This window comes from Papilio polytes, unplaced genomic scaffold (genome assembly GCF_000836215.1).
Source record: "Papilio polytes unplaced genomic scaffold, Ppol_1.0 DF822178.1, whole genome shotgun sequence".
NCBI lineage: Eukaryota > Metazoa > Arthropoda > Insecta > Lepidoptera > Papilionidae > Papilio > Papilio polytes.
In genome coordinates this window covers 2,120,539-2,140,010 of record NW_013527026.1, presented here as the reverse complement: position 1 = coordinate 2,140,010, position 19,472 = coordinate 2,120,539, and the positions used below count along the sequence as shown (strand labels likewise).

Sequence of the window (19,472 nt, the reverse complement as noted above, 5' to 3'; positions counted from 1 at the left end):
ATACGCCACATGGTTGTAATCTCGTGAGCCAGATCTAAATATTTTAATATTTTTTCATTTTCGGCTTCCACAAGATTTTCGTCATGCGGGATAGTGATATCGACCAATAATACACAACTCTCAGACCGATCTATTATTACTATATCAGACCTATTGGCAGTGATAGTCCTGTCCGTAATAATAATTATTGTTATAATTAATGTATTTAACAAAAACAATACAAAATACATTATTCTAAATCAAACATTTCTAAATAAAAGTCTTGTGAAGTTTACGCCGTAAACCTAGCTTATTCCTTATACAAATCGCCCATTTTTCTGTAAACGAAATAATTGATATCTGGCTACTCCAGATCACTGTTAGAAAGGGACACAGCGGATACTTGTAGTCCTCTCACTCGGCATCAATTTTTTTATGCGTGCAATGAGACTCTTACTACAATGATATAAGGTTTTATTTTCTTTATTTTAACTGCAAGATGTTCAGATCCTCACTCTTTCCTGCTGGACGTAGTACTTATTTAATATCCATGGGGCCAACTGCACCCTAAAAATTGAAATTGCTTTTACGGAGAAAGTAGGAACTCCTAAACGGAAATACCTTTCTCTCAAATCCTCTCAAACGATTTGCGTAAAAAAAGTAAAAGAAACGATGTTTGGGAGCTAAGCTCTATATATTTTTTTAACATCTTTGGTAGCTACAAACTCTTTGGCCCTCTGTCAGCTGTCATGCTGTCAACTGCTGTCAACCAACAGCGAGCGGGGTTCGGCGGGCTACTGGCTTTTGCTTTTATCAATCAACTAAACAAAATATATTGATACCGTAATGTAATGTTTGTTTAAGAAATATAAATGCTTTTGGAAGAATTACTGGTCGGTTGTTTGTAATAATTTGGTACCTCAAAATGCTAGAACAAAGCAATGCACCGAAGACGAGCAGAAAACGATTTGTTTCATGCGAAATATGTAAACATCGTTCATTCCGAGTAATGGGTAAAAAAAGGGATTTTATGGGTCAGTTCCCTTTAAATGAGGCTCGGTAAATAATTATCTTTCTATATTTAATATACAAAATTGTAAACACATATATCTTCCGTATGTAACCTTTATACCTTTATACGGAATTAGCAAAAATCGGCAATGAAAGCATTTTTCTGAATCATTCTATAATAATAAAAATACCCGCACTTATGACACGGTTTAGGCTATATATTTCACGCTATTAAAATTAGGGAGTGAGTATATTGGAAAAGATTGTTGAGATCTAACAATTACAAACCATTATTAGCAAGGAATACAGGTTGCCATAGTTACTAAAACTCAATGGCAGGCAAGGGCTTTCATACAATTTTGCAATTGAAAGTTTTACAGAATGAAAACAATAAAGTAAAGTTTTTACATTGTAATGTTACAGTTAGTATGCAACAAAATTAGTAGTAATAACTTAACTTTACTAATAACAATAACCAATATTCATTTAAAATTAACTATGTTTGTCACAGAAGCTTACATAACAAGCTAAATAAATTTTAAGAACTTCGGGATTACCTTCTAGGAATGAGGCAATATTATCTAATGAATAATAGCATATGTGGTCTACATATGCTATCATGCTAGCATATTCTAGATAGTTCATAGACAATGTAAAATTGACATACATTTATTTTAATTCCCAGATGCAAAGAATGGGTAAGACGTGTTGGAAATGAAGATCTGGCATATGTCCCTATTGAAAAGTTGCATATGTTAAAATATTTATGTGGACAGCATTTTACTCCTAGAGATTTTAATAGAAAGAAAAGTCGTCTCAGAAGGACTGCAATACCATCATTAAATTTAAAACATCCTCCACTCTCTGATGAAATTATGGCCTGTTTTCCTTTGCACATGTATCATAGGAATCAATCTGACACTGACGACGCCAACAATAATGAAGAAATTGGAAAGCCTAGTCAACCAGGTATGTTCTCGATATGATGCCCGGTTCACACTTGGCCAGTTGTGACAGCGATCAATTGTATGGACTCACTGGCACCAGTTATAATTCACACTGCGCAGTTGATTGACTGTCCAGTGTTGAGTGATATTGACACTACTGCCTATGTTAAATGCCAACTACCATCAGTACTTAACATGTAAGTTGAGGGAGGGTCGAGTGGGGTATAAAGATTGACACTGACATATCTCATTGCTTACAGTAAACATTGCGCCAGTAGATAGTATGACAGCAACTACTATCTACTTATCCCTTTACTGGCATGGCTTAACTTTAACTATTGATTAAATTTGAATTAAGAATACTTTATGCTTTTATTGTTATGTTGTGTTTCTTGTTTATTTACTTTTACCTTGATGTGTTTGTCATGTTACCTTAATCTATGTAATGACTGCACTGACACAAACAGATTTTACACTTTTATTTTACAGACCCTCCATCCCCATCGTTTGTAGATATGAAACCGAAAAAAGTAGATCCATCCCTTATAATACCTTATATAGTCTCTGATGCTGAATATGAAATGGAACCACAAATCTTATCAAACTTACCAACCTCACTTCCATATGAGGATTTAATAGATGAACCACCTGAAGAAAATAATGGTAAAAATCTCTCTCCCTTAAGTTAATTAACACTTTGTATAATTGATGAATTTCCTGTAATGTAGTTTATATTTAAGAATGTTTTTATATCTGTATTTGGGTTTCAGAAGCTCCTTTGGTTGTGAGATTATCAAATAAACGAAAGCCAATTGCAGAAACGGAAAAAAATTCAGAAAATACTGCAGTTGTAACTCTAGACCCTTTAACAAACAACCCAACACTTTTAATAAAACCCAAAACAGGTATAAATACTGTATTTTCCTATAAAGTTTAGTAAAACACATGTTTTTAACTGTGATTCTGAGTTATTTAGCCATCAATGAAGTTATATTTTTCAAAGTATGTATCACCACACTGCATTTGTTATAAGTACTTTGTTATTTAAGATATTATCCGCGACGCTATCTGCGAGTATTATAAAAACGTTATTAGTAGCCAATGTGTTCTTCCAGACTGTTCTATGTCTTTGTGAAACAGCTTGTTCCATTAAGCCTGATATAAGTAGTAAATGTCCATCCATACATCTAAACTTATGTATTTATAATATTAGTAAGAAGTATGACCCTGCCTTAATTACTTGCTAAAACTAAAACTAGCTAAAATGTGTTTGTAATATTTTTTTTTTGTAGTAAGGCCCTATACACTTCTATGTGATTGCTTACTTACTTTAAGAGTGGTTAATTTGCCATTATAAGTGTCTATGCTGAAAAATTCTCATTAAATCTACACTAAGAGGGTCGATTTAAATTCAATTTTTTTACTATATTGCAGATGCAATTGATAAGTCAAAGGAATCGGTATTTGATCAAAGAAATGTTATAGATGTCACCTAACTACCCACATTCAGATCTACTGACTTGCTCAGTGACTGCACATTTATAAAAGTAACTAAACTAGAAGATGATGATGCCAAAGGTATTTTATTATATTTATATTGCTCGAGACTTCGCCCGTATGCAATAAAAAAACGTAGGCTATGTTACTCACTGACAATGCAGTTTTTTAAAGGTGAAGGAATTTTTGAAATTGGCCCATTAGTTTTTGAGTTATTCCAATACATACTAAAATACAAATCTTTCCTCTTTATAATATTATATACTTATCTAGTTTTTTCATGTTGTTGGTAAGATATTATTGTAATACCTTTTAAACGATTTTTTTAAATAATTTTTCTTTAAAGTTTTTTTTTAATCAAATAATTATTAAAATTCACCTGATCCTTCATTAATGTTTAAATTAATTCCCAAATATTGATTTTTATTACATTTTAAAGAACGAAATAAATATTGTGTGTAATCATATACATATATAATATCTGCCTTATTTAGATGAACCAAAGAAAGGAGATAAAAATAAAAAAAGAGTTAAAAAAGCACCAAAGAATCCTCAGCCAAAGGAAAACGGTGTTTTTCATATTTTGTTTCATACAGTTTCATTGTAAACCTCAGTTTTTTAATGTTAATACTTATTTATTTCTAATATTTTTGTGCAAAAATCAACCTTTTATCACCAAGTTAAACAACATTTGTATAATTATTGAATTCGATACATGTATTCAACAATTTGTAAAAAAAATCATTTGATAGTGTCCACTGTGATGAACAACTAATTTTAAAAAATTACTGAAAAAGTAATGAAAAAAATACAAAAAACAGTTTTTTTTGCTTCAAAAAACTATCGAATTAAGGCTTATATTTTGCTTGTTGTTTGGTGGAAGAATTAAAATTTTTGTATTGTAGAAACCAAAAGTGTATGTCCGATACAAGAAAACATTTGGACCAATTGTTCCGCTCCTTATATACAAGAATATACAAATTGGGTAGATGATTTTTACAACGTTGTACCTGTCGAACAGGAAGGCCAACGTATGGGGCCTGGTTTAGAGGGTAAAGTTCTCAAATGTATAGAAGATAGCTGTAGGAATTAAAAAAAATAGCCTATGTTTTTCATTTTCTCTGTTAATACCACATTTTGACTAAAGTTGAATCTTGGAGATATGTAGTAACAAAACATCCATCCATCCACCTAAAATTCGTCATTTATTTATATTAATAATTATAATATAAATAAGCAGTAAGATATTACTTTTTTTAATAATACACAATAAATGTTTGGAAATGTATTTGGTCGGAATTAAATGAAAAAAAAAAAAAAAAATAGTAACATTAGTAAATTATAGTAACATTGTATGCCCGTTTTTTAATATCCTGTAGTGTAGAGTTTTGTATATATGTAATAATTTTTAATGTAATAATATATCTCATGTTTCAGATGTTACTCCACATCCTGAAGTTATTATCGATGAGAAGGGGCGTATTTTATTGAAATATTTTCCTACACCATCGAATAATAATGATTTAACGGACTCAACAAATAATTTAATGGATTCAACAAATAATTTAATGGACTCAACATATAATTTAATGGACTCAACAAATAATTTGACGGACTCAACAAATATAATTGAGACTTCAAATGTAGGAAATTCAGACAACAATATCAATAAAAATCAGTATCAACAAAATAAAACAAAGAGTGATCCAGAAAATATAGGTAAATCTTTCTTGTAGTTTTAATTTATACATTCCGTTAAAAATTTGCTTAATGCACTTTTACTAAAGAACATTTTTTTATAAAAGTATATGGAGTAGTAACACAGTTCAGGGAATGTTTTTTTTTTCTTTTTTATTCATTTCTTCATATAGTAAAGGAATGTAAAAATGTAGATAATTGTCATCCGAGAAAGGGACAAACACCACAAGCTAATTCCAGCAAAGAAACAAGATTGCTATGGTAAGGAAATTGTTAGAAAATTGCAAATGTCGTTGTCATTTTATCATTTGAATTTTGAGATTTTCAATTGAAATTTTAATGGAATATCTATACTTCTTTACTAATACAATAAAGCGTAAACTTATATATAGCGTTACGTTTTTCAATAATTATTTTTTTTAATAAAATGCCTTACACTGACGATACGCTTTATGCTTTATATTTTAACGCTATTAAACTTACGGAGTAAATAATTTGGAAGAAAGTCATGCGGGAAAGGGACAAACACTACAAACTGACATCCAGGAAGCAAGATTGCTATGGTAACGGTAATTGTTATCCAATATCATTTGAAATCGAAAAACAAATGTAAACAATAAAATAGTTTTTATAATGTCATTTGAATGAAATTGTTCGGGAAAAGCTACTTATGTGATATTTATTTAAAATTATTTGACATTTTAGATGAGGAGCAAGTTTTACCTGAAGATCTTCCCAACAGTGTAATACCGGATGTTTTACTGAAAGGTATATATGTATTTTTTTAACCAAGCTTTTATACCGCCAGTAATTTGCCCAGATTGGCATCTAACTATAACTTTCAGCGCCTCCCTGACAATAAAAAAAGATCTTTGTTTTCTGTCTTCTCATGTATTTTTATCTAATTTGATATGCAAGTTTTAAATATTTTCTGTCTTATTCCCAGCTACAAATTATACTGAATGTAAATGTTCTGATTATAATATGTAAATACTAGCTTTCGCCCGCGAATCCGTCCGCGTGGAATTAAAAGTAAGTAGCCTATATGTTCCAGACTATACGTCTTTGCCAAATTTCAAAGATCCATTCAGTAATTTAGGCGGCAAACTCTAACAAACATTTAACCATCTAAACTTTCGCATTTATAATATTAGGAAGATTATTGTATTGTAAATATTCAGTGATTGTAATAATTCGTTTTCAGAATCTCGACATAAGCGCGGTATTACACTTAAAATTCAAGACTATATAGTTCCAGTAACTAGAGGAGAAAAGATTTTATATGAATATCTTCTCCAAGTTAGAACCCGACTAGCTAAATTGAAATACTTAGTTACAAAACTGTTATTCAGTCTGAAAGTCGCTAAAAATATCGTTTCAAATCCTGAACTTTTGGCAACCGTGGAACATTTTCCGAGTACTCAAAAATTACTTACTCTGATACCACCAATAGATCAACGACCTCATTATAAAACGAGTGTAAAGCATAAAATTGAAGCTGTGTATATTTTAACAAAAGCGCCTTACGGATACGAATTTCTATCTGAAATGCTAACGTTACCAAGAAGTGATGTATTAGTAAAATTAATAAGACAAGCTAATAAAATTATGTCTATTGTTAACTCAATGTATGAATCGAATGAAAAACAAACAGTACCGCTGTAGAAAACAAACTATTTGTAGCGTATATACAACTGGTCTGCAAATTGCTTTTGGCATTTGCCGGTGTAATTTGGCAATGATTAACAACATTGCCAATAAATTTGCCAAGATCTGCAAAAAGCATTGAATTGGCAATAGTTTGCAAAATTGCAAACAGAGTTGAAAATCAAGGAAAAGAACTGCATAAATCAGAATTAGATGTCGCAATAATTTACAACCAAGAGGGAAAAAGCTTTGCTATAAAATTACAACAAAAAATGTGTAAACTATATGAAATGCGAAAAAGATTGTTAAAATATGAACTTTGGCAATTATTTCATTTAATACTATTTCCATATTACATGTAATGTAATTTTTTTTGAAATGAGATGAAAATAATAAAAAAATGTGATGTGGAATTGACAGAAATATATTTCTGTATAGTAGTCTATGAAACGAAGAAAACACATAACATGAGTGAGATTTCTGTTGTCTTTTACATACAAATATGGGACATACAGGTAGTTATCTAAAATATATTTATGGCATGTAAATAAATGAATATATTTATAACTATCTTTTAATCAAAAATTTGTAGTTCAATGCAGATTTAATGGTATCACAGATGGTAATTAATTTATTAACCCAGAGAAACCATTTACCTTATTTATTAGTCTTTGTGCAAACAAACCACAACATTCTCACATGCTAAGAACATTCTAGCAAAATTTCGTCACAATCTGTTTATGAAATTATAAGGAACTAACCTAATTTACATTTTGTTTTTAAATCTTTTATTGTGTTAATTTTCTGAAATTGGACTTTATGTTAATAAAAATAAATATTATTTTCCAGTGAACATCGGTAGTAAGGCGGCTAACAGTTTAGTGGAAATCTATGTATATACTATTATAATAAAGCGTAAACACACAATTTGTTACCTAAGATGTCAGCAATTACAGCACATTGTTGAATAACCTTTTAAATAAAAGCCACTTACGTCACGCTTTAGGTTATATATTTTCACGCCATTAAACTTAGGGGTAAATGACTGAGGGACTGAGATGACGTATGATAGAGTTATTTGGAGGACAAAAACCTGTTGTGCCGACCCTACGAGAATAGGATAAGGGTGATGATGGTGATAGAAATGGATGAACGCCTAAACGACCAGAAAATCGCAGGAATAGTGACAATGTCATTGCGAAGAAATTAAGAGACTGGATCCTGTAGATAAACGATGAACATCATTTTACGGGACATAAACACATGTGTTGTGGATAATAAATAGTCTAGTAAATAGAATAGGATAACAGTGACTGTCTTGACCTGTTACTGGGCCGAGCACTTGACTAAAAACCAGCTTAACTTGCCTGATAACTATACTACGGGTTCCTAGTGAGTTTAGAGATATTGATTTTTCTAATGCTATTTGAAAAAAATCCTACATAGCAATCTGACAATTACATAAAAGTGTCGGCCATTTTAATCTTTTTGGTGGTTGACCTTGAATTTTAAGCAATATGTCCTCTACGCCCTATAAATTATCATTATTTTATATAACTAAAATTACAATTTTAGTTTATGATTTGGTTAGTATTTTGTCACGGTCCCAGCTAGTTTAATCCTATCACTTGATATTCATATAGAGAAAGTTAAAAAATGTATCGTCATCCATCTTTAAATTTTCCATAATCAAAAATGTATAAAACATTGAAATAAAATATTGAAAAATGTTTATGGTTTTGATTTGCAAACAATGATTTGCTAGCTCCTTTTATATACAATTATAATATTTATACGATTACATTTTACATCTGCCAGATTGTAAGCAGCGTTTTCAAAGCGAATTTTCAGTATTCGACTGTCAGATTTGATTATTAACTTTTTTAACCAAATTTTCGAGGGTAAAAAATAAACTTGGACTCATGGGTAGAGCAAAAATCTTTTGTACTTCAAATCTATATATTTGTATTGCAAATAAAATATGTGATAACAAGTGTATATTATATAATTAATGATTTAAACATTAGCAACTGCGGGTAACAATTTCTCGTATATCTCGATTCCCCTTAAATAGACATCAGCTCGCAAGAACTCATCGTGATCGTGGAGGAGGACGGGCGTGTTGTTCATTGGTGAGAATCCTATAGCGGGGATGCCGACGCGCCGAACATATCTACTGTCAGTGCCTCCTGGGAATATTCTGCAATCCAACTTCAGGTCCCTGAATTTAAATGAGTATTTTTATAGTGACAAACAGCCACGGGAACTCTCCGTAACAACGAGGTTCCGGTAGTACAGTGAACGTAAAAATTTTCTGTTATAATTCCCCTAGTTTGAAGTATAATTATAATTAAGCTACCAAAATTTTTAAACAATAGTATTTTCAGACAACCCATTTCGGTGTAACAGGTTTTTGTCCACCACAAAACTCTATCATCCGTCATCTCAGTCATCACTCCTTGGTCATGTCACCTATCACGCTCCATCCATCTCTTTCTAGGTCTACCTTTACCGGTGTACCTCCACACTCATAACTAACGTTCTTCTTGTTACATGCTCTCGAAATTAGATTACTCGAAAACTAGGCACTCATAATTATAAGAATGTGAGTGTTACCACTACAAAAATATACGCAAATATTAGGAAAACGAAATCGATAGTTATAAATAAGAAATAGTTTGTAATTGTCTTACAATTCATCGCAGACCCCTTTGAATGCGATCCAATAAGGATTCGAGTTGTCCAACTTAGTGCACTCCACGTTCGGATTTTTCTGCTCAAATTCAAACGTTACGCCATCACCTGCTTCTTTGCACCATCTAGTTATCTAGAATTAAAAAAGTTATGTTTAAAATAACCAATGAATAAAATTTAAAATATCATTGTGGAATAATAACGCAATAAAAAGTAATTCAATGTAATTAACAATGTAAAATCATAATAACATCAAAACAGGAAATATTTGAAACGAGAGATGTCTAGAGAAATTAAACAGCTGTAAATGCATGAAAGGGTTTCACGAATACCTTATTTTCGAATTGTTCGTGGTCAACAGTAACAGCTAAACGGACATCAAATACCACTGTCAGCTTTTCAGGCACCACATTGGACTGAACACCCCCCTGGAATAATAGTGAAACTGTAGGTAGTGTTAAGAAGAGAATCAGTACTGTGCTGGAGGAATGGCACAGCACTAAATTATTGGCATATACGTCCTTCCCTATCTGACAGCTGTCAATGCACTAGCTGCAATAGCACGCAATTTTGGCGGAATCAGTGGCTCTGGGTGTTTAAGTTAATTACGCTAGTTACAATTATATTAATTTCCTTTCCGCAGTAATTACTGTAGTCAATTCTTTCTTTTTGCCCGGTTCACACTTCGCCAGTACAATTAGACAGTTGTGACGCCAAGCACTTATTGTCGCCTGTTAGCGTCCACACTCTGCCATTTAATTGTCAACAGAGCGCTATTATCCAACTGGATTGGCCAAGTGTAAACCGCGCACTAAGTTTACTTTCGTTAAATACCTGTTTAAAAGTTTGATTTATGAATCTAAACCTTATATGATCTCGTAAAAATATTATTCCAAAATTAAAAAAAATCCATACTTACCGATATTTGCGTTAAGTTAACAGTAGTCACATCACCAATAGTAAGTTTGTTATCACTTTCTAGTATTTTCTTCTGTTCCTCCCTTAGATCCATAAATTTATCGATAATATATCGTAACTAAAATAAATTTAAACATTTGCAATTATTTTAACAATATGTTTAATGATATTGTGGTATTTTTTTCAATGGAAAGAAAACCGGAAAAAAAGGTTAACTTACCTTTTCACCGGCTGTATTCGGTATCAACAAAGACCCGTGGCCTGGTTGCCCAGTGCAGTGGATGTGCATTTCTAAAAATGAAATAAGTTAACATTATCAAGCAATTTTTATTTTACATTTCTATTTAACTACTGTTTACGGACCATTTTAAAAATTCCAGAGATATTTAGACGTTCGTACTGCCCAATCTACACAATCGATATCATTATTATCACGAAAATCTCCTGTGTAATCTATATCCATACTAATATTATAACGAGGAAAGATTTGGATTTTTGTATGTAGTTGATTCACGCAAAAGCTATTGGGTCGATTTTAAAAATTTTCTTACCATTCGAAAGGTTATTTATCTATGAGTAACATAGGCTGTGTTTTTTATTATTTTTTGATTTCACTCGGACGGAGTCGCGGGCGAAAGCTAAACAAATTAACTGAAGTCCATTGCTTTACGTACATCGCGTTTTACGTTGTCTAATTCCTAGATTAAACAATTTATATTGTGAAGATACGAGTATATGAAAATTAATTAGCCAAACATTATTTTGGCGTAACGTAGAGTTTGTATGCACCGGAGCGTATTAAAACCGCATGCTGTTATGCATCAAATTATTGTTATGCAAATTACGTACGCCAAATGCTTCTCTCGCCATTGAATATTATGAATTCATCAGTGGGATTAGCCATTCCTTCATCCAACGCGAAACCAATGTTCAACGCTCTAAATTCATCTGTTAAAACGAACTTTTCCATGCCGTCATGGCCTCCGATCTCCTCATCTGGAAGTTACAAAAGTACTTAAATGTTGATTTGAATCTATGATTACTCTAAAGTAGTAACTTAGTCTTTAGTGTAAGTTTAGTATGAAAAATCTTCACTAAAGAACTGTTTAAGTAATTATTAAAAGAATCTAAGTATGTCAGTAAAAATGTTGGTTTAGAAAAAGACAACAAATTGGTAAATGTTGGCAACATTTAAAGTAAATTTTGTAGCGTATTCAAACAGAGAAGTAGATAACTTTGAAATTATTTACTATGCAGAAAATTGGAAACATTAACCATATAGATTAATTCATAATTAAAGTAACGAGTAAGTATACGTTAAAATTCATGCTTTTTGTAGCTTTTACAATTAAATATAGAACGTTGATATACCTGGCACAAAAGAAATATGAAGAGTTCTTTTCAGTTGCACGCCAGCTTGTTTTATTTTTCTTATCGCTTCCAGATATTGAATACCGACACATTTCATATCTTGTGAGCCGCGAGCGAAGATTTTCCCGTCTTCATCGATATGTCCGCTGAACGGTGGATAAGTCCAGCTGTTCTGGAACCAAATATAATATTTCAGTTTTCACATGCATACAGAAAAACACAGTATATTATTATTTATGAAAATGATACAGGTATTTCTTATAAAGGAAACTCGACTCGAAGGTCAGATTAGTTACTAGAATAATCTTACCAATATTCAAAATAGAAATGTTAAGATGGATGCATGCATGTTTGTGTTTAGCCTAATACATAATAGCCGGATCTCGATGAAATTTGGCATACCTAGTTCATTGAATCTGTACTTCTATACTAATATTTATATAATATAGGAAAGATTTATCTTTTTGTATGTATTGAAATAACACAAAAACTAATGGGCGGATTAAATTTTTTTTTTACCAATAAAAAGCTATGTTATCAATGACTAAGATAGGGTATTTCTTTTTTTTTATTTCTAAAGTCCACGCGGAAGAAGTCGCGAGCAACAGCTAGTAAGATATACAAAAGGCGTGTTATCATGAGAGACAACGTTCTAACCTAACCCACTACTAAAATTTATACATACTTCGAACACAGGAACGACGTCCATATGAGAGTTCAGCAGTATAGCCGGCAGGGTAGGCTCCTTCCCATTCCATGTTAAAACCACGATAGGCTTTAGAGGTACCACTTCGTACACTTTGAAGTCCAAACCTATTTCATTCGCTTGTCTCTTTAAGAAGTTAACGCATTCATCTGCAATGCAAGTTCTTAATTAATTAAATTAGTTTTATGAACATCTAATAGTTGCAAAGGAAATTCATTACGGAATATGGTAGATTAGTTAACTATTGTTTAACGAAGGCCCTTTCCATTGACTGACAATTTAAATAGCCTTAACCTTACTTTTGTGCTGCTATTGACTTGTAGTTTTTCCAATTTTCTTATCCCCTTAGTTTAATAAATTGAAAACATTTATCGTATTACCTTTAATATGAAAGAATTATTCAAAAATATGCAGTGACCTTTAACATCCTATAAAACAAAGAATTGTGCTAATTTGGGTACTATTTACGTATGAATAATTTCTTAAAAGCATTATAAAAAAAATAATTTTAGAATCTCTTTAAACAATTTCTGTTTTGTCTCTATACTTTGTACAATAGACGGGACAATTGTAAATGATTAAAGTCGGAGGCTATTCATCCGTAAATACGGGAAGCTACCGAAAGTGGGTTCGCAGTTGCAAGGCGTGACGTCCATTGAATGGATCCAAATTTGCTGCATCCTTGTTACACACCGGATGAATATCGCAGTTATTTAAGATTGCTAGATAGATATTCCTTATTAAGATTGATAGGAAAGGTCAAATCTCCTACCGTCCCTCTTTTCTGTCAAATGTTAAAAAGGATGCAACTGCTATTTCCATCGTGGCCTGTCCCCATAATAGAAAAGGACTTAGTTATTTCCATTTTACCCGTTGAATATATTATTACATTGTCTCAAATACATGAGAGTAAATAACCCGGGATGTAATCTACACTTGTCTATACTAACATTATGAAGAATCTATATTAACATAATAAGATTTGCATTCTTGTATGTAACGATTAAACTCATAAACTACTCAACCGATGTCAAAAATTCTTTTGCCTCTAGAAAGCTACATTATCAGGGAGTAACATAGGCCATCTTTGTTTAAAAAAAAAACATTTTTTATAAAAATACCTCGTGGACGCAGCTACGGACATAAGCTATATAACGTAAATTACAAATACACCAAAGTATTATTATAAATATAACACGATATATATGTTCCACAAAAATGAGAAAGAAGGAAATTTATCGTTTTTAGGTTACAGCTGTGTCAAGAAAATCATAAGCTTCGAGAAAAGTGTTTGGCCGTGCACTGCCGCACACCCAGAACAGAAACATCTCAAAAAGATTGTATTATAAACTCATGACTTACATAATCTATTCACACTGATAAAAGAAAACAAATATGTATTTTCTCTGACATTATCTAAGTAAATGCGATAACATTAAGAAAATTAGTTATCTCAATATGAATGATCTGCTATCTATTACCATTTTATTATCTGTATATTTTTGTAACTGCGGCTTTCCACTGTCAAAAATCTATCAAGTGACATAATAGTCACTTCAGTTATGTTTTTTTATGCTACAACAAGGTACAGTCGGCTGTAAAAGTAGGTACATGTTTACAAAATTTGAGATAATCGTATAGGCCTTACTATTCAGAATTATTTATGCATATACATGTATGGAAGGAAACAGACGAATTTATGCATTAGTATTTTTAAACTAAATTTTACAAGTTTCAGAAGCTTTGTCTTTATTTATGCAGCTTACTGTACAAGTCCGAGTTATCGAACCCTGATTCTTAACCAACTCCTAGTCACTGAATCTATTGTGTTACGAAAGAGTAGCTCATAAGCCTAGTGTACTAATACAATGTAAACAATCTTAAGTAATGTCGTAAATGATTTACACATAAATATCAGTTATATAAAACCGGTTATGTAAATCAAGTGTACGGAGGAAACATTACATAAAATGCAAATACACATACATAACTGGTATATAGTTTTATTTTTCTTAAGTTAAGAAATACCTTGTAAAGAGTTATAAAGATACAATTTGTTTATGTAGAAATACAAAGGAAAATTAAAATAACTAAAAAACAATAATAAGTAAATTTTGCATCGCAGTCATTAATTGACCCAATGACCTTGACGAAGATACAAATGAAGTTATATCTAATGTTAAGTTGCACATTAATCCCCCTTAAATAAATAAATTATTCACTTCGGCTCTTGAGATGGATAAAATAAACGCTTTATATTATTTACCAAAATGGTAAATAAGATAGAGAACATTAAGTATTACAAAAAAGACTCGAATACGCAAGTAGGTAACTTAACTACCCATTTAAATTAGGTAGCTGATAAAGACGTTCTTGTTTTTTACTGTTTTACCAATATAATGCAATTATAACCTAATAAATAACAAGGTGAACGAATGTTTTTATTTATGTTTCTCGACTCTAGAGGTCGTTGACCCATTTAAGGTAAACGTTGGGTTTACTGCGTCTGTAAAAACTCTTACCGTAATCGATGTTCGGCTGTACCGATGGTATTCTCAAATATTCAACGAAATTCGCCACAGCCGGGTTATTTTTGTACGCGGTCGACATGATTCACCTTTAGCAACTAACGCTAAAATGAAAGGACCGCTTGTATGTGATCTGAATTGGACGTAATTTCGAATTGTATTGTCGGTCTTATCAAATTGTCTAAATAACATAATAGTTTTATTTGTTTATCAACTGATAAGAAGAGATAAGAGGGTAAATATTTCTTATTATATGAATACGAAACCTAATAATCGATCTCTACGTTATTGTTTATCAAACTTTTTTTATATAAATGCTCACCATGTTGGGAAACTCAATTGACAGAAATTTTAACGTCCTGTTGAGGCTTTACCTGCGCAAACGGGAGCTTAAATAAGCCCTTTAACCGAACGGTCTATGTACTAACTTAAATCAAGGGGGGTTTAGTTTACGGTAATTTGCATTCTCGATGCTAAAGGCTATGTTACTATGTTTCGTATTGGATAATACTTGACCCTTGACTACCCTACTTTAATAAATGGTTCAAGAGTAAGCAGATAAGTAAGATCTGACATAGTATAGTTCACACAAATAAGTTAACCAGGCGTAAGAAAAACAGTTTTTCAAATAAGCAAGTTAAGACTCCATTTAAGAGAGAACTATCGTGTTCGAATGCGATCGAAGTATTGTATTTATTTGTGTTTTAAATCCCAAAACTTCTCAGTTAGTAGTTCTTTATCTATAAATGAATAGGCAGTTAATAAGGTTCTGATATGAAATAATTTCTACTGATTGAAGAAGAGGATAGGAATCGATTGACTGTTCTATTGTAATTGTTCGTAATACCTATTGAAATCTAGTAAAGCGTCCACCTAGTGCAGATTTTCGTTTACAAGTAACATTGTGTTATTCATTCACCCAAATCAATTTAAAATTTACAAATAAAACACTTTACTTTAATTTTATATTTTGTTGCATTTTTATTCCTTTTTATAAAATTGTGGCTGATAGAATGATTTTCCTTTGTTAAAAAATATCTAATACACCACCTGTCATCTGTCAGAAGTTTTTGTAGGTTATGTTTTGTGTTATGTCAATCGTTGATTCTAAGTTTTTAGATTTGAAAAAGTTACCTTTCTTGAATATAAATAAATTCTAGTATTATTTAATGCGGTAAACATAATGAAGTCCGTATTAATTAATGCTTTTAAGAGGCTCAATCTATCTATAAGGCCGCAAATTAAGGTTATTTCTTCGACTTATTCTACTGCAGTTACTACCCCAAATACGTTAAGTGTAACGCAGAAAGAATGGAAGTTTCCTCCTGTATACACAAAACCACGCGAGGTATGGATCGAAAATTTAGATACAGTCGAAGAAAAGAAATTAGGCTTATTTGAGTTACATCCGTCAGTGTACGCGGCGATGCCTCGAATAGACATTATCCACCGTAACTTTGTATGGCAAACGAAGTATAGATGGGTATCATGGGCGCATACGAAAACTAGAGCTGAAGTGCGAGGTGGTGGAAAGAAACCTTGGCCTCAAAAGGGATTAGGTCGTGCACGACATGGCTCTATACGTTCACCGTTATGGCGCGGCGGTGGAGTAGTTCACGGGCCGCGATCTGGTAAAACACACTTCTTTATGTTGCCGTTTCACTTAAGAATTCAAGGTCTGACATCAACATTGTCAGCAAAGCTTGCACAAGATGATCTGCATGTTGTCAACAATTTAGAACTACCGACTGACGAACCAAATTATCTGGCAGATTTAATTGAAAACAGAAATTGGGGTCCTTCTGTACTGATAATTGACGAGTAAGTATTGAAATATAAAAAAGTAGTCCTTTTAACATAATTATTCTTGTTTTTTAGGCATTGACTGGTTGTCTTTAACACTGTGTATTTCTTTTTTAATTTTCAGTACTGATATAGCTCCAAGAAACATAACAGTGGCAACAGATTCACTTCCGCATGTCAATATAATGCCTGTTTATGGTCTGAATGTGTACTCAATGTTGAAACATGACACATTAGTATTGACTTTAGCTGCCGCTGAGAGGATAGAAGAAAGAATCTTACATCACCTACACTCTATCACAACTGAACAACAGAGAGAGTTCAAATTAAGTCAAGTATAATTTAAAATATAAACATACATATAGATAATCAATATTGTTTTAATAAAAAATAGCTTTTTAATACATTGTTTTATTTCATTATATACTCGCATAATACTGGAGAAACTTTCAGGCTAAGACACATGCAATAAAGACAAATAGATTGTAATTCATTTAATACAAGGCATTTTGTCACTTATCAATAGATCAAAATTACAAAAACATATGTAGGAACTTATTGAATGAATAAAATAGTCATTAGTAACAGTATTTACAATCATATAATATTCCAAATCAGACCTGAATTAAACACCTGCCCTTTGATACTGTAATGTTTCTGTAAATCATTTTTCCATACGAGTTAATTATATAATTTTGACAAAATCAAAACATTTCTTCAAAATTTGAAATAGTACTGATAGCTGCCATCTTAATCAACATTAATAACCAAATTCAGGTCTTCATTTGGAATGGAAAGTACAAATTCACCAGCGATAAGCAAGATCGTCATTTCAACTTCTTACTCTGGATAAGTGGTCTAATGGGAACAGTATTCTGAAATAATAAATTTTATAATTATAATGTAATACTCATAAATGTTAACATTAAATATGTTCAGTTTAAAATATTGAATCGAATTTAATAAGATAACTTTTGTAAAAAAGGTCTAGAAAGAATTAAGAGAGCTGGAGATCCAGGACTGGCTTGGGAACAGGGAAAGTGGAGACTTATAGGCCAAGGCCTACTTAGGGTCGCTGCTGCACCTTGGTCTAAGTCTATACTGCCATATACTAATATAATATATAAACACATACTACTTTGTTAGGATGTCGGCAATCATAGCATATTTTTGAATTCTCTCTTTAATAACATCCCTACACTTACAACAAGGTATATATATATATACAAAGGCTATACATATTTTCACACTGTTTAATTTAGGTGTAAGTAAATTGGAAAAACTGTCATGCATGAATGGTACAAAAATTACAAACCAATAGCATCAAAGAATAAGCAAGACTGTGAATGGCCTTCGATGTCATTTAAGTATTTGAATTTTAAAATTTTCAAGTATAAAAAGTTAATAATAATATAAAAAATTTAACATGCAGTTAGACCGCAAGGGAACTACTATGAACATAAAATAAATGATATTGAATTACTAACTCTACTCGATTGTGAAGCAGTGCTTCCTGCCATTTTCTGTCGTATACTCCACCTTAGTTCTGACCAATTATTTTCTCCAGGTACATTCGGTTTGTATTTTTCCCATAATGATGAATAATAATGATAGAGAGAAACTGGGTCATGTTTCCTCTTTACAGGCTCTTTTGGTTTCCTGATAACTAAATAAAAAGGTCTTATGTATTAAGCAATGAAAAGTATCAAAGAACAGATTATATTCCTGACTGTGAAAGGTTTATAAATACTCAAACTTACAATTACTACTGATTGTTGGTATAGATTTTAATTCTTTAGATAAGATATCAGATTTCTTCACATTTCTATCACAGGAATACGATTTTTTTGTTTGTGTGACCTCTTCTTTCGAATATAAATTAGGTGCAGAGTGTATATTACGGAAGTCTAGAAGTTTTTTAGGTCTCTGACTTTGTTTAGAACAACAAATTAATATATCACTGGTCGTGTTTCTGGATCTTGTTCTTGAGGAAAATGTAGTAGCGCTGTGTAATCGTTCAGGTCCCAGGTTCAAAGGACTTTTTGTGTTCTCTTTTTCATGTTTCTGTTGCAAATCATATTTTATGAGTTTCTTTAAATCTGAAACGAATGTTATTAATAAAGACCTCACGGGGGTATTAAATATGGATAAATTTAATAGGATAATACCTGTTATAAAGTATTTCAAAACTTCTCCACTAATGTTGTGTATTCCTAAATGATTTAAGTAGCGTAATATTTCTCTTGCATCTAACTGAGATGTTAGTTCATTGTAATCATCAGTATCCATGATTTAAAGAAATTGTTAAACTTCTATATCTTTATACCAAAATGTTTAATGAATTGTTTAAGTAGATAAGTAATCTAAAAACAGCTGTTTAGATTTGCTAAAATAACGGTTCACAACATTTGAATTAACGTCAAAATGACAACCATCACTGATGTCATCTTCGGCTAAAAGCCATAGATGTATTTAAAATGTTTTGGTTGTCTATTAATATATTTTTTTTAAATTAATTTAATTAATCTACACAGAATAATACTTAATATAAAATAACAAAATTACAAGATATACAGGAATTCCAGTTTTTTATGCAGAATGTTTTTTATTATCACTTTAATGTAGAAAGATTAAGGTTTCAAACAAATTCAGTGTTGCGCACATTACCTATGT

At 31.6% G+C, this 19,472-nt stretch overlaps 4 protein-coding genes across 6 annotated transcripts; 2 read left to right on the top strand and 2 right to left on the bottom strand.

Moving 5' to 3' along the window:
- Nucleotides 1-739: 739 nt before the first annotated feature.
- On the top strand, nucleotides 740-7,750 carry LOC106106763. 3 transcript variants are annotated; one of them, XM_013287413.1, is made up of 8 exons: nucleotides 740-1,038; nucleotides 1,676-1,959; nucleotides 2,427-2,600; nucleotides 2,708-2,842; nucleotides 4,340-4,486; nucleotides 4,872-5,153; nucleotides 5,838-5,900; nucleotides 7,629-7,750. In XM_013287413.1, the coding sequence occupies exons 1-8, from the start codon at nucleotides 905-907 to the stop codon at nucleotides 7,748-7,750; spliced, it is 1,341 nt and encodes a 446-aa protein (XP_013142867.1). In that variant the 5' UTR covers nucleotides 740-904. The 3 variants fall into 3 exon arrangements, with proteins under 3 accessions (XP_013142867.1, XP_013142865.1, XP_013142866.1); XM_013287411.1 differs by lacking the exon at nucleotides 7,629-7,750 and adding an exon at nucleotides 6,337-7,106; XM_013287412.1 differs by lacking the exons at nucleotides 4,340-4,486; nucleotides 7,629-7,750 and adding an exon at nucleotides 6,337-7,106.
- A 1,018-nt stretch (nucleotides 7,751-8,768) lies between these two features.
- Nucleotides 8,769-15,149, bottom strand: LOC106106778 (aminoacylase-1-like). Its single transcript, XM_013287434.1, has 9 exons — nucleotides 14,991-15,149; nucleotides 12,448-12,617; nucleotides 11,763-11,934; nucleotides 11,241-11,387; nucleotides 10,612-10,682; nucleotides 10,393-10,509; nucleotides 9,806-9,901; nucleotides 9,473-9,606; nucleotides 8,769-9,000 (listed from the first exon to the last, which is right to left on the bottom strand). Exons 1-9 carry the CDS (start codon nucleotides 15,076-15,078, stop codon nucleotides 8,796-8,798), a joined length of 1,200 nt encoding a protein of 399 aa, XP_013142888.1. The 5' UTR covers nucleotides 15,079-15,149; the 3' UTR covers nucleotides 8,769-8,795.
- A 911-nt stretch (nucleotides 15,150-16,060) lies between these two features.
- On the top strand, nucleotides 16,061-17,201 carry LOC106106505 (39S ribosomal protein L4, mitochondrial). The gene is made up of 2 exons (XM_013287088.1): nucleotides 16,061-16,817; nucleotides 16,924-17,201. The coding sequence occupies exons 1-2, from the start codon at nucleotides 16,180-16,182 to the stop codon at nucleotides 17,138-17,140; spliced, it is 855 nt and encodes a 284-aa protein (XP_013142542.1). The 5' UTR covers nucleotides 16,061-16,179; the 3' UTR covers nucleotides 17,141-17,201.
- A 30-nt stretch (nucleotides 17,202-17,231) lies between these two features.
- On the bottom strand, nucleotides 17,232-19,212 carry LOC106106523. The gene is made up of 4 exons (XM_013287118.1): nucleotides 18,968-19,212; nucleotides 18,560-18,898; nucleotides 18,287-18,465; nucleotides 17,232-17,674 (listed from the first exon to the last, which is right to left on the bottom strand). The coding sequence occupies exons 1-4, from the start codon at nucleotides 19,086-19,088 to the stop codon at nucleotides 17,627-17,629; spliced, it is 687 nt and encodes a 228-aa protein (XP_013142572.1). The 5' UTR covers nucleotides 19,089-19,212; the 3' UTR covers nucleotides 17,232-17,626.
- Between the last annotated feature and the right edge of the window lie 260 nt (nucleotides 19,213-19,472).